The sequence below is a fragment of the Cotesia glomerata genome, linkage group LG9, assembly GCF_020080835.1.
Source record: "Cotesia glomerata isolate CgM1 linkage group LG9, MPM_Cglom_v2.3, whole genome shotgun sequence".
Taxonomy (NCBI): domain Eukaryota; kingdom Metazoa; phylum Arthropoda; class Insecta; order Hymenoptera; family Braconidae; genus Cotesia; species Cotesia glomerata.
The window spans coordinates 6,783,702-6,796,462 of NC_058166.1; the positions used below are offsets into that span (position 1 = coordinate 6,783,702).

Sequence of the window (12,761 nt, forward strand, 5' to 3'; positions counted from 1 at the left end):
GAAAATTCGGGAAACCACCGTGCTCTCGAATAAACTACGTCTGGTAGTACCACAGAAGCCACGAGAGTCAAACAACCAACTTTTGGTACGTGCTCCATCAACCCCGACGAGGGTTGAACCAGAAGTTCGCTGGGTAATGCCAGAATACCCAGGACTGGAGGACTATCCAGAGTTCTTTGCAGACAAACCTGTTTAGACCTGTTCACCAGCCCCCAGAAGACCAAGGACCCGATGCAGAAATTGAAGGAGTCTTTGGCCTCCTTGGAGAATCTGCAGAGCCGGCCGTTCCAGCCAGGAGGGAGAACCAAGCGCACTTTCAGCGCCTACGACCACCACGGGCGCATCTGGAAAGTCACCCAGACGAGAAACCGACTGAAACCGACGTTACAGTTGACCCAGCAGCGGCTAGAAGATCTGGTGGGTAAATTCACCTAAAGAAAAGTGGCAAACGAAGTTCACCAATTTTTTTTCCACGGAAAGACTGGTATGACCAAAATTTGGGAACAGGGACAGCTGAGGAGTAGGGCGAGAAGGCGGAACAAGGAGGGGAGCGACAGCGGCTGCCTACTCGACGGTCCAATCCTCGTTTGATTTAATTTAATGTTGTTTATCGTTTAAAATAAACGTTTATAGTTTTTGTTCGGATAGGTATTATTATTATTATTACGGTTTTCTTAGTTCCAAATATTATTTGAACTATTGATTTATTTCGTTTCTTATATTAAATTACAAGTTAGTTATTATTAGTGGTTTAAAAATAAAAAGAAGAAAAGATAGAGTTGTAATTATAATTATGACCCAGATTTTACTTTTTGTATCTGAGTATTTTAGTTTATTTTTTTTTAATATTACTTAAAAATTAATAGAAACAATTATTGTTATTAGTGCGGCGATTAATTATTTAATTTTTGTATTTATTTAAAAATTTTATATTATTGTTACCGAAGGTATGATTAAATTGTAAAAGAAATTAAAAGACTGGCAAAATTATTCTAAGTCCCGAGGACAATTTAGTATGGAAAAATCAACGAATGGATATATAATGAAGGAAATTGCGATTAAAATAATAAAGAATTGTGAATTTGACGAAACGAATGGATAGAGAATGAAGGAAATTGCGATTAAAATAATAAAGAATTGAGTTTGGAAAATAAAAACTTAGAATTTCGCGAGACGAATGGATAGAAAATGAAGGAAATTATGACTAAAATAATAAATAATTATTATAATATATATTAATATATTATCTGTAACGTCCACGTTTTCAAAAATTATAAAAATAAATAATTTATTTGTCCCCGGCTCGAAATTTGCTCGCCGGAGTCCAGGGTCATAAACGGAGATTACATTATCAATAACAAAATATAAACAAAACACTTCATTTTAAATAAATCAAAGAAAAAGGGAAACTTCTTTATTGGCCTGATCATGTTAATAACAATATAAACAAATATAATCAAATTAAACAATATAAACAATATATTAGAACACTCTTTTCACACATACTCGCGGTTCAAAATCGCGAACTAACTGTCAAGAGCTGGTTCCCCGCTTCCCCAGGAGACTAGCCGTCACCCCTGGGCCTAAACCTCTACCCCGAGAGCGAATGGAGAGTGTCCTCTTCGCCCCCACCTACACGGCTTATGATCACCTACCGTACCTCAGCTGAAGGCTTCGGCACGGGGAGAAGCACTTTCATCCGGTCGGTTCATGATACTTACCTGGGCCTTGGTCAGACTCCAGGTAGAGTATCATCCTCTGGAATTACTTGGTGAAGAGTATTCGCCCGAGTAATTCTTCCGAGAAAGAACTGCTTGCTTTATCGAGCCAAATTTTGGCGTTTATCATTTTTCCCCCAACTCTCTTGTAACGAACCGGAAGGGTCGTTTTAGACACCTGTCCGGTGCCCTCGAACTAGCATTCAAAAATAATTATTTATTATTTTAGTCGTAATTTCCTTCATTTTCTATCCATTCGTCTCGCTAAATTCTAAGTTTTTATTTTCCAAACTCAATTCTTTATTATTTTAATCGTAATTTCCTTCATTCTCTATCCATTCGTTTCGTCAAATTCACAATTCTTTATTATTTTAATCGCAATTTCTTTCATTATATATCCATTCGTTGATTTTCCATACTAAATTGTCCTCGGGACTTATAAAATCTTCGCTTACCTAAATTATTTCTTACAAAATAATAATCGTCATTTCTTTCATTTTATATCCATTCATCGCTTTCCCATACTAAATCTTGTTCGGAACTTAGAATAATTTTCCCAGTCTTTTAATTTCTTTTACAATTAATTCGTTCGGCTTCGTAATAATTTCTCACACGCTTAATTTCTTAACTTTAATCATACCTTCAGTAACAATAATATAAAATTATTAACTAAATAAATACAATAATTAAATAATAATCGCCGCACTAATAACAATAATTGTTTCTATTAATTTTTAAGTAATTAATAAAAAAATAAACTAAAATACTCAAATACAAAAAGTAAAATTTGGGTCATACCCCTCTTTCCTCGTAAAGAAAAGTGGTGAACTTGGTTTGCCACTTTTCTTTTGGTCCATTCTTCTCCCTTTCTGAAGTTCAGTAAACATCTTGTTGGTCTTTGACATCTCCATGGTTGTGAAAACGACAAAAACGCTATAAATGGCTTTCGCACGCCATGTCATTCAGCTTACAAACAAAAAATAATTTTCTTTTCACGTTTTCAGGTCAATAAACAGGCTCGGTACTAATAAACTATGTAACTAAACAGACTCTCGAATTTAAATTTGGTATCTTTTGAAACTTGGCGTCTTTACTCGGTTTTACGCGGATCTTCTTCCGGTGTCCTCATCGCTGAATCTGGTTCACGATCGGGACCTCGGATGGATCTTCCTCACGGTTGTTCTACGGTGATGCGTCGTGGTTCAAGTTCTGCTCATACTCGGCTTCGGATTCAACTTCAGGTGCCTGCCCACATAGTGGCACACAGGACTTTTTCAGGTGCCTGCCCACATAGTGGCACACAGGACTTTTTCAGGTGCCTGTCCACATAGTGGCACACATCCCGGGGTCAAAGATGAGACCATGCCCTGGAGGTATGAGTCACCGTCATCAAGAATCACCAGTTACTGCAATAGCCACGAAGTTGAGGAACTCGTTGAAATCAGAACTTGAAAAAGTCCTGTGTGCCACTATGTGGGCAGGCACCTGTAAAAGTCCTGTGTGCCACTATGTGGGCAGGCACCTGAAAAAGTCCTGTGTGCCACTATGTGGGCAGGTACCTGAAAAAGTCCTGTGTGCCACTACGTGGGCAGGCACCTGAAGTTGAATCCGAAGCCGAGTATGAGCAGAACTTGAACCACGACGCATCACCGTAGAATAACCGTGAGGAAGATCCATCCGAGGTCCCGATTGTGAACCAGATTCAGCGATGAGGACACCGAAAGAAGATCCGCGTAAAACCGAGTAAAGACGCCAAGTTTCAAAAGATACCAAATTTAAATTCGAGAGTCTGTTTAGTTACATAGTTTATTAGTACCGAGCCTGTTTATTGACCTGAAAACGTGAAAAGAAAATTATTTTTTGTTTGTAAGCTGAATGACATGGCGTGCGAAAGCCATTTATAGCGTTTTTGTCGTTTTCACAACCATGGAGATGTCAAAGACCATCAAGATGTTTACTGAACTTCAGAAAGGGAGAAGAATGGACCAAAAGAAAAGTGGCAAACCAAGTTCACCACTTTTCTTTACGAGGAAAGAGGGGTATGACCCAAATTTTACTTTTTGTATTTGAGTATTTTAGTTTATTTTTTTATTAATTACTTAAAAATTAATAGAAACAATTATTGTTATTAGTGCGGCGATTATTATTTAATTATTGTATTTATTTAGTTAATAATTTTATATTATTGTTACTGAAGGTATGATTAAAGTTAAGAAATTAAGCGTGTGAGAAATTATTACGAAGCCGAACGAATTAATTGTAAAAGAAATTAAAAGACTGGGAAAATTATTCTAAGTTCCGAACAAGATTTAGTATGGGAAAGCGATGAATGGATATAAAATGAAAGAAATGACGATTATTATTTTGTAAGAAATAATTTAGGTAAGCGAAGATTTTATAAGTCCCGAGGACAATTTAGTATGGAAAATCAACGAATGGATATATAATGAAAGAAATTGCGATTAAAATAATAAAGAATTGTGAATTTGACGAAACGAATGGATAGAGAATGAAGAAAATTACGATTAAAATAATAAAGAATTGAGTTTGGAAAATAAAAACTTAGAATTTGGCGAGACGAATGGATAGAAAATGAAGGAAATTACGACTAAAATAATAAATAATTATTTTTGAATGCTAGTTCGAGGGCACCGGACAGGTGTCTAAAACGACCCTTCCGGTTCGTTACAAGAGAGTTGGGGAAAAAATGATAAACGCCAAAATTTGGCTCGATAAAGCAAGCAGTTCTTTCTCGGGAGAATTACTCGGGCGAATACTCTTCACCAAGTAATTCCAGAGGATGATACTCTACCTGGAGTCTGACCAAGGCCCAGGTAAGTATCATGAACCGACCGGATGAAAGTGCTACTCCCCGTGCCGAAGCCTTCAGCTGAGGTACGGTAGGTGACCATAAGCCGTGTAGGTGGGGGCGAAGAGGACACTCTCCATTCGCTCTCGGGGTAGAGGTTTAGGCCCAGGGGTGAGACCATGAACCATATCTCTCACGAGATTATGAGTGAGATGTCGAGCGAGATCATAAGCGTGATCACAAACACGACAGCAAGCGCGATCACGAGCACGACTGCAAGCGAGATCATGAGCATGATTACGAGCGAGATCGTAAGCACGATCACAAGCGAGATCATGAGCAAGATCACGAGCGCGACTGCGAGCAAGATCACGGGCATGACCTCAAGCGAGATAATGAGCGAGGTCACGAGCACGACCGCGAGCGAGATCACGAGCGCGATCACGAGCGATATTTAAACCGTTACACTGAATGGGATCACAAGGGATACGGTCTGCGAGATGATGAGTGGGACGGTCAGAAAGATAGCTCGTATAATTTTTTTGGCCAAAAGTACATTTTAAAACAAATATTTAAAAAAAAAAATTAGGATGACGGTTGACCCTAAAGGCCATCCCTGAAACTTCCCGCTCATTTTGTTCTTAAGCGCTTAAAACAAGACATTAAGTTTTTGAGCTCAAAAATATTATTTTTGTGTCAATTTGAGCTCTTCGAGCTCAAAACTCTTATAGCAGTTTATTAAAACACAATTTTTTGAACTTTTAAACGGTAACAACTTTTGAATGAATGAACCGATTTTCACGTGGTTGACGGTATTCGACGCAGTTTTTAAAGCTTCATGAAAAATTTTCAAGTTTAAATCGATCGAGCCAGGAATTTTGAAGTAATTATGAAAAAACACTTTTTTCGGTTTTCTTTCGATGACGATAACTCACGAACGAATCAACCGATTCTGACCGGACCGACGGCGATCAACGTGGTTTTTTTATGTCAAGAGCTGATTAGTTTTTGGAATCGATCTGTAGATCTGTTTGAAAGTTATTTCAAAAAATGTCGGAGTTATGTTGAAAAAATCCTTGTTTCCAAATATTTCGTCGAGGATATCTCTCGAACCAATCAACCGATTATCACGTTCTTGGCGGTGATCAACGCGGTTTTTTGAGCTCTAAAAATTATTCTATTTCACCAAAAAACGATCCGAAAAGAAATATCGAAGTTATGTGAAAAAAACACTTTTTTCGGTTTTCTATCGATCACGCTATCTCTCGAACGAATCAACCGATTTCGACCGGATTAGCGGTGATCGACGAGGTTTTTTAAGCTCAAGGGCGGATTAGTTTTTGGAGTTGATCGATAGAGTCGTTTAAAAGTTATTCCAAAAAAACCACTTTAAAAAAAAAATTTTTTCCGATTTTTTTTTAGATTTCTCAAAATTTTTAAAATCTATCAGTCCAAATAAATTCAAATTCATAGAAAATCTAAGTTTGAGGGAACTCTTTAGAACGCCGTTTGGTAGATTCCGATCGGTTCAATCGTTCAAAAGTTATCAGCAATTCACATACTTACACACACACACACACACACACACAAACACCTCGTGTGCCAGATCAATTTCAAACATCGTCTACGGTGCAGAGGGGGGATACCTCAGTGCCGGCGAGGGAAGGCGTGCAAACGGGCCTGAACTCGTCATTATCAAGCAACCGTTTGACCAGCAGAGTAGACCCCATGGCTCTGCTGTCTAGCAATGCTAGCAAGGTTACAGGGAGTACGAAATCAGCTCAGATGGCAGAGAACGGACAGCTGAGCAACATTCCTCCAAAAAGTGAAGGACCTTTTGCTCCTGTCACTAATCAAACCTACCGAGGAAGAATCAACTCTGTACCGACCACTACAGGCCAACAGTCACCAATGGAGAGGCTCAACATCAAGATCGAAGAGTTAGCCGAGTTTATAAAAGACAAGAAGAATCTCCATCATGAGATTAGAAAATTGGTTACATCTATCACTACAGCATATAGGTTAGCCAACAAATCACCAGGAATGTAGGCCTCAACGACCCAAACAACTCCGAGTCTGACCAAAAAACCACAGCCATCTTTGGTCACTCCTAAAAAATTACCACAGCAAGGAAAGGACAATAACAAGAAGAGGCAGCTGTCCACGCCCAGCCCTTCTTCAATAATCGAGAAGCCACCACAGAAAAAAAAAGCCCGGGAGGACGTCTAGACTATAGTGGACCAAAATACATGGACATCTGGGGCAAAGCCTACCAAATTGTCACCAAACGACTTGGAAAGGCTTCACCAAAAGCGCCGAAGTCTCCTGCCTTGATGGACAGCATTGTAGCGGAGCTTTTCCCCAAACAGCCGCTGCGGGAGAAGAAACACTACGCTAAAAACAGCGAAGGAACACCCTTCACAACTAAGGAACTACAAGACACGGCAAAGTCACTCAAAACAGGAAAGGCACCTCGACCTGGTGGCATCCCGGCAGCGGTGATCAAGATTGTAGCCCTGGAATACCCAGACATACTCCTGAACACCTACAACGCATGCTTGGCAACTGGCACGTTTCTCGCGGTCTCGAAATGGTACAGATTGGTTCTCTTAGACAAAGGAAAGGGAACCCCCGTAACACCTTCGTCGTTTAGACCACTCTGTATGCTAGACATTGCTGGAAAACTGCTCGAGAAGCTCATACAAGGCAGACTTCGCAACGACATCGACCGTGCTGGAGGTTTTGCCACCTTCCGGAAAGGTCGTTTGACAGTCGGAGCGATCGAGAAAGTTATAAAGACAGCAACACAAGCATGGTCTGGTAGCCTCAAAGCTCGTAAGGTATGTCTCCTCCTCACGCTAGATGTCAGCGCAAATTGGAGAGACATTTTAGATGCTCTGGAGCACAAGTTTGACGCGGAGCCAGAGAATCTGGCACTAGTCGACAACTACCTGGACGAAAGAAAGCTAATAGCGGAAACTACGGAAGGCCCACAAGAATACGCCATAACGGTTGGCGTACCGCAAGGCTCAATAATGGGGCCCGATCTATGGAATGCGGACTACGACGAGCTTCTTGAAATCTCGCTACCAAAGCAAGTAGAGCTAACGGGCTTTGCAGACGACGTTGCGGCCACGATAGTAGTAGACAGCGTAGAAGAGGCCGAATTACTGGTCCGGGAAACCATTGACGCCGTCGAGACCTGGCTTGATAAACACCACCTGAAACTCGCCAAGCATAAAACCGAGATGGTTGTTCTGATACGTCAAAAATGGTTCCTAAAACCATTCGCTGTGGACATGGAAGGAACAACACTGACGTCAACCAGGGCCCTGCGCTATCTAGGGATAATGATAGACGAGAAACTATCTTTCCGTGAACACCTTGACAGTGCATGCAAGAAAGCCAGCAAGACGGTGTCTAGCCCAGCAAGAATCATGACCAACACTATGGGACCAAGAATTAAAAAGAAAAGAGTTCCTCTAGAAGTAGTCCACTCGGTACTGCTTTATGGAGCAGAAATATGAGCAGGAATATTGAAACAGAAGACCTACCGACGAAAAATAACGGCAGTGCAGCGGCGAGGCGCTCTCAGGGTTGCCTGCGCCTATCGAGCGGTTTCCGAGGCGGCTATATTGGTCATTGCGGGAGCCGCACCCATCGACCTACTCACGTTTGAGAGAGCGAAACTCTATGACGCTAAAAACAGTGGACATGGGCAGTTCAATGCCTATCTTTTTAAGATGGGACTGCACAGCACACTGACCTGCAAATACTGCCCAGACAAAATTGACAACGTCGAGCACACTTTCTTTGAGTGTGACCGGTGGAAGGACTACAAAAGCAGTACTGATGAAACTATTGGCACCACGCTCTTCCCTGAAAGCTTAGTAACCTGCATGATCAATAAAGAAGATAACTGGTCAGCTGTCGCAGCCTATGCGCAGCGTCTTTTAAAGGAAAAAATCGCAGAAAGAGACTAGTAACTAGGAGCAACCGTCGTGAGACGCAACACGGACTAGATTGAAGTAATGCTAACGCAGTCCCGATCCAGTCTTCCCCGTAAAATCTATGGGGAAAGAGAGAGGAGGATGTTTAGTCGGTATTTTTGTCAATAATATTGACTTCAGAGTCCGACATACCCAGGACAAACATCTCGTCCTGGTATACGTAAATGTTGTAACGGAGTACACGGGGCCTTCTTTACCCAGAGAAGGTCTCCAACCCGCGTGAGTTAGTTATCGACTGATCCCCCAGAGCGCTGTGCTCCGAAGTACTCGCGCCTCTAGCTATAAGTTAGTGAGTAAGTCCCTGAGAGGGAAACGCCGGCGAGGAGAGTGAGTGGGGGAGACGGAGCGAAGAAAGAAACGTACTGACAAAGCTCAGAAGATTCATTGTGACCGAACAGTCAAATCTAACGGTCGCACAAAAGTTAACAAACATCAAAGCACAGGTAATTATTTTTATTTCGCTCAAGATATAGTGGAACGAAGCGATACTAATCAATTAATTTATTGCTTGCTAGGCCTTCTGCCAGCTTGCGTAAATTTATTTTAATTAGTGATAATTTCTAATGCTTATTTGCGGTTACAGATTTTGTAAAGTATCCGGGGAACGAGTGACGGTGACCTGGGTCTCGCCGCCAAGTAGATTCATCCACCAAAGAGGGACTTGTACCAGCAACGACGACAAGAAGTTGTAGCTCCTCGAGGGAGTTCATTAGCGTCGTAAAGGAAAACTCCAGGTACAAATAAAATGTCTCAATAATATCTTGGTGGTGCGCCATCAGCCAGACATTGAAGTCGGCTGAAGGTCATCGTCATTTCACGTTCGGTCACAATCATTAGTTTAAGTATTATATCGTAGAATTTACTTAATTATTATATTGAAATTTATTTATTAGAATTTACTTGGAATATTATTTGGGATATTATTTAAAGAATTATTTAAAATATTGTTTAGAATATTCTTTAGGAGGTTAGTAAGAATTTATTAAAAATAAAATTCAGAATGAAATTAAGAAAAGTCCAGAATAAAATTAAAAATGAAGTTAAGAACAAGTTAGGGATAATTACTAAATATTTAATTAACAAAACCAGGAATTATTTCGGATTGTTAATTAACTAAGTAGGCAGATGTTATGTCCGAATTAATTATAATTAAATAATTATTTGTAGAGTGGGCCTTGAGGAGGCTCGGACACGCCTTTCGATAGATTTTCTCTTGTAGATAAACTACAAGAGTTTTATTTTTAATGTGGATTTCGAACGCCTCCTGGTAACCAGGGTTCCTAACGGTGAATTTAAAGAGAAGTCGATTACAGAAACCGAACTTACCTTCGTCCCTTACGAATTTTGTTGTTGATTGAAGTTTGAGCTGTCGATCGGTAGATCCTGGACTGGTTTCTCTTCCTTCTCTCGTGGTTGAGATCGATGTGATGAAAGAGGTTCAGGAACTAATCTTAGAAAGGATGGATTCCACGATATTCGGAGTTTTACTGTTTATTCAATATTTAGTCGCCCTACGGGCGAGACGCACTCAATGCACAATATTTCACTTAATAACTATTCACTTATAACTATATTTAGTGATTTAGAATGTTTAATTATGAGTTCATGAACAGAGTAACGACTCAGGCGGATACTTAGATCCGCCTTTAAATTAATTAATAGATCGAAAAGTTAGAATTTAGAGAAAGATATCACTACGGACAACGGGGCCCTCGATCCTGCTCGAAGAGCACACTGACGCGATTCGTAGACGATATAATTTAAAGAATCAAAAGAGAGAATAGTGAATTTAGAATTTCGTATAAGCGACCTAGTGCTTTATACTGCCTCGTACGTAACGCGGTACAAGGACACACACGGGCTCTACGAGGATACCTTCCCTCGTATTCTTTAATAAAGATTGAACGCGCGTCCGCGGTGCTTAGGGTTTTAAGCACTCGGGTCGCGACTTTGGAAGGGAATTGGATTTTGTTATTGGTCTAAAATTTGCAAGTTTGACAGAACGTGGACACGGTGTGCTCAAGGCGTGATCGAGGGGTTGTCCGTCCGATTGTCCTTCAAAGTGCAAGCGCTGCACTTTTCGTCGTGAGGCAGAGACCCTGAGTGTTATATGAGGCGACGCCGGATATAACAGCACCCCCACCAAAGAAGGGGTGCCTCGGCATCCCTGCTTTTGAAAATTCGGGTGTCTCCCTTTCGCCGAAAAGTCATCGCTTGACTTTACTTCTTATTTAATAGTTTTATTTTTAACATTATAATATTTATTTTTTATTTATTGAGTGCGCTTTTGCCCTTTACATGAATACATATATGTATAGTAACAGATAATTTATTGTATATAGTTATTTTATAATAGTATATTGTCTAGCGGTTACATTTAATTTAAATTGCCTGCGTTGTTGTCTTGGCAGAGTTACTGTTTTATCAGTAGTAGCGACACTTTTTAATTTTTTGTGTAATTATTGCGTGCAGATGGAGTTCTTGTTTTGCGCGCGACGATTTAAAGTTAGTCGTCTGGCGGCGTATTAAATCTTGTTATATTCCCGCTCTTTTATATTTTTGCTGAGCAAGGGTTTAACTCGTGGCAAGGTGTTAAGTTTCGGCGTAAGGAGAAATAGCGAAGAAGGAGCATTAATAAGGAGTGAATAGTTAGTATTGTTATGGCAGTCATCATGTATGTAACTAAGAGGAATTATGAAAACTATGGAACTTGGTTCCAATACGCGACCGCTGTATATGGTGAGCGGGTAAGTCTATGAGAATTAAGTGAATTTATTAATGTTATTATTATTACTGTTGTTATTATTATTATTATTTATTGTTTCAGGACTTAAGGCGGGGAGTTCAGTTATTACGGGAACTTCAGGGACCGCTCACTCCGAACGAGGCCTTGGCATTAGTAAGCGAATGGATGAGCATCTTCGGACCTGCTGGTCCAGAAGTGTCCAAGATCGCTACCTACTTCTTTCGATTGGGGTTGGAGTATCCCGAAGTTGAATGGCGATTTATTGCTCCGCATTACTTTGAGGTGCAACGATTGCGTGTAGCACTGATGGAGTTTATTTTAAACGGGATGTGTTCGTAGCAGTAAGTTTAATTTTTTTTTTTTTTTTTTTTTTTTTTTTTTTTTTTGAACTTTGTTTGAGAAGAGAAATTTATTTATCAAATTTTTGTAGGTTGTCAAATTTCGCTGACCAACTCCCATTTTCAAGGCCTCTTCGACAGCTTGACGGGTGGGGAACCAAGTTCCGAGTAATGCTGGGAAGGGATCGGTTAGGATAACGCTGCTAAAAAAAAAGAATATATAGTAAAGAAATTGAAAATGGAGAGAAAAAAAAATTTTCAATAAATCGGCAACCAAAATGGAATTGTTGTTAGTTTTTCTTTTTCCGTTTTCCTAAATTAGAATTTAATTTAAATAGTTTAATTTTTTATAGCTTAATTTAAATTTAGTTGAATTTACTTTTAAATAGTTTAATTTAGTTCTTCCTTAATATATGTTTTTTTTTTTTTTTTTTTTTTTTGTTTATATTTATTGTTAGTAGTATTCTGATACTTTTTAAAAAAAAAAAATTTGTGTCGTTTGATATTAATAGAATTATGTCTTTGGTTACTGTTGAACGAAGAGCGAGAGATTAGTAAGTGTTGCGTAAGTGGGTAGGCGTGGTTTGAAGCGAGGCGGTCGTTTTTTAGTCAGTAGATGATAATGAAGTCTACTGATTTGGTCGCCGTTACTCATTACCATTCGTCTACTTATGGTAATTAGTTTGCCGCGGTTAAAACAGAGCTCTTATTGATTTGTGTGTTGGATCTTTTAATAATTCAACCGCCGACAGATGACTTACTTTGTACTAATTTAAAACAGAAATATTATGTTTAGTTTGCTGCGTTCTATATTGCAGGTTGCTACTTATTACACAAAATTTGTATTATAGAGGGAAAGAAGAGGGGAGAAAATTTTTTTTTTTTTTTTTTTTTTTTTTTTTTTTTAAAAGTTGAAAGAGAAAAAAAATTTTGAAATTAATATTCTTTAAATTTTTATTGTTATCGATTCTCCCTTTTTCTTTCTCTCTCGGGATAAAATATATAGGTAAAATGTATGTGCTTAATTCTAATGTTTATTTAATAATAATATTTTTAAAAAAAATGAAGAATATATAGATATAAATGTAATTTTTACAGAGATATTTTCTGTCTTGTTTTTAATTTTTATTCATTTTAGTT

General features: G+C 39.2%; 1 protein-coding gene across 2 annotated transcripts; it reads left to right on the forward strand.

The window, feature by feature from the left end:
- The first annotated feature begins 11,004 nt into the window (after positions 1-11,004).
- On the forward strand, positions 11,005-11,898 carry LOC123271288. 2 transcript variants are annotated; one of them, XR_006510817.1, is made up of 3 exons: positions 11,005-11,284; positions 11,365-11,624; positions 11,714-11,898. XR_006510817.1 is itself a non-coding variant. In XM_044737576.1 (2 exons), the coding sequence occupies exons 1-2, from the start codon at positions 11,198-11,200 to the stop codon at positions 11,620-11,622; spliced, it is 345 nt and encodes a 114-aa protein (XP_044593511.1). In that variant the 5' UTR covers positions 11,005-11,197; the 3' UTR covers positions 11,623-11,643. The 2 variants fall into 2 exon arrangements, 1 of the variants encoding a protein (XP_044593511.1); XM_044737576.1 differs by lacking the exon at positions 11,714-11,898 and having other exon boundaries at positions 11,365-11,643.
- The last annotated feature ends 863 nt before the right edge of the window (positions 11,899-12,761 follow it).

What these genes read in the sequence shown, in the direction of transcription:
- LOC123271288 (XM_044737576.1), top strand. Translation starts at nt 11,198, where the DNA reads ATGGCAGTCATCATGTATGTAACTAAGAGGAATTATGAAAACTATGGA. An exon ending in CCGCTGTATATGGTGAGCGG is followed by an intron (nt 11,285 to 11,364) that starts GTAAGTCTATGA and finishes TTATTGTTTCAG; the next exon opens with GACTTAAGGCGGGGAGTTCA.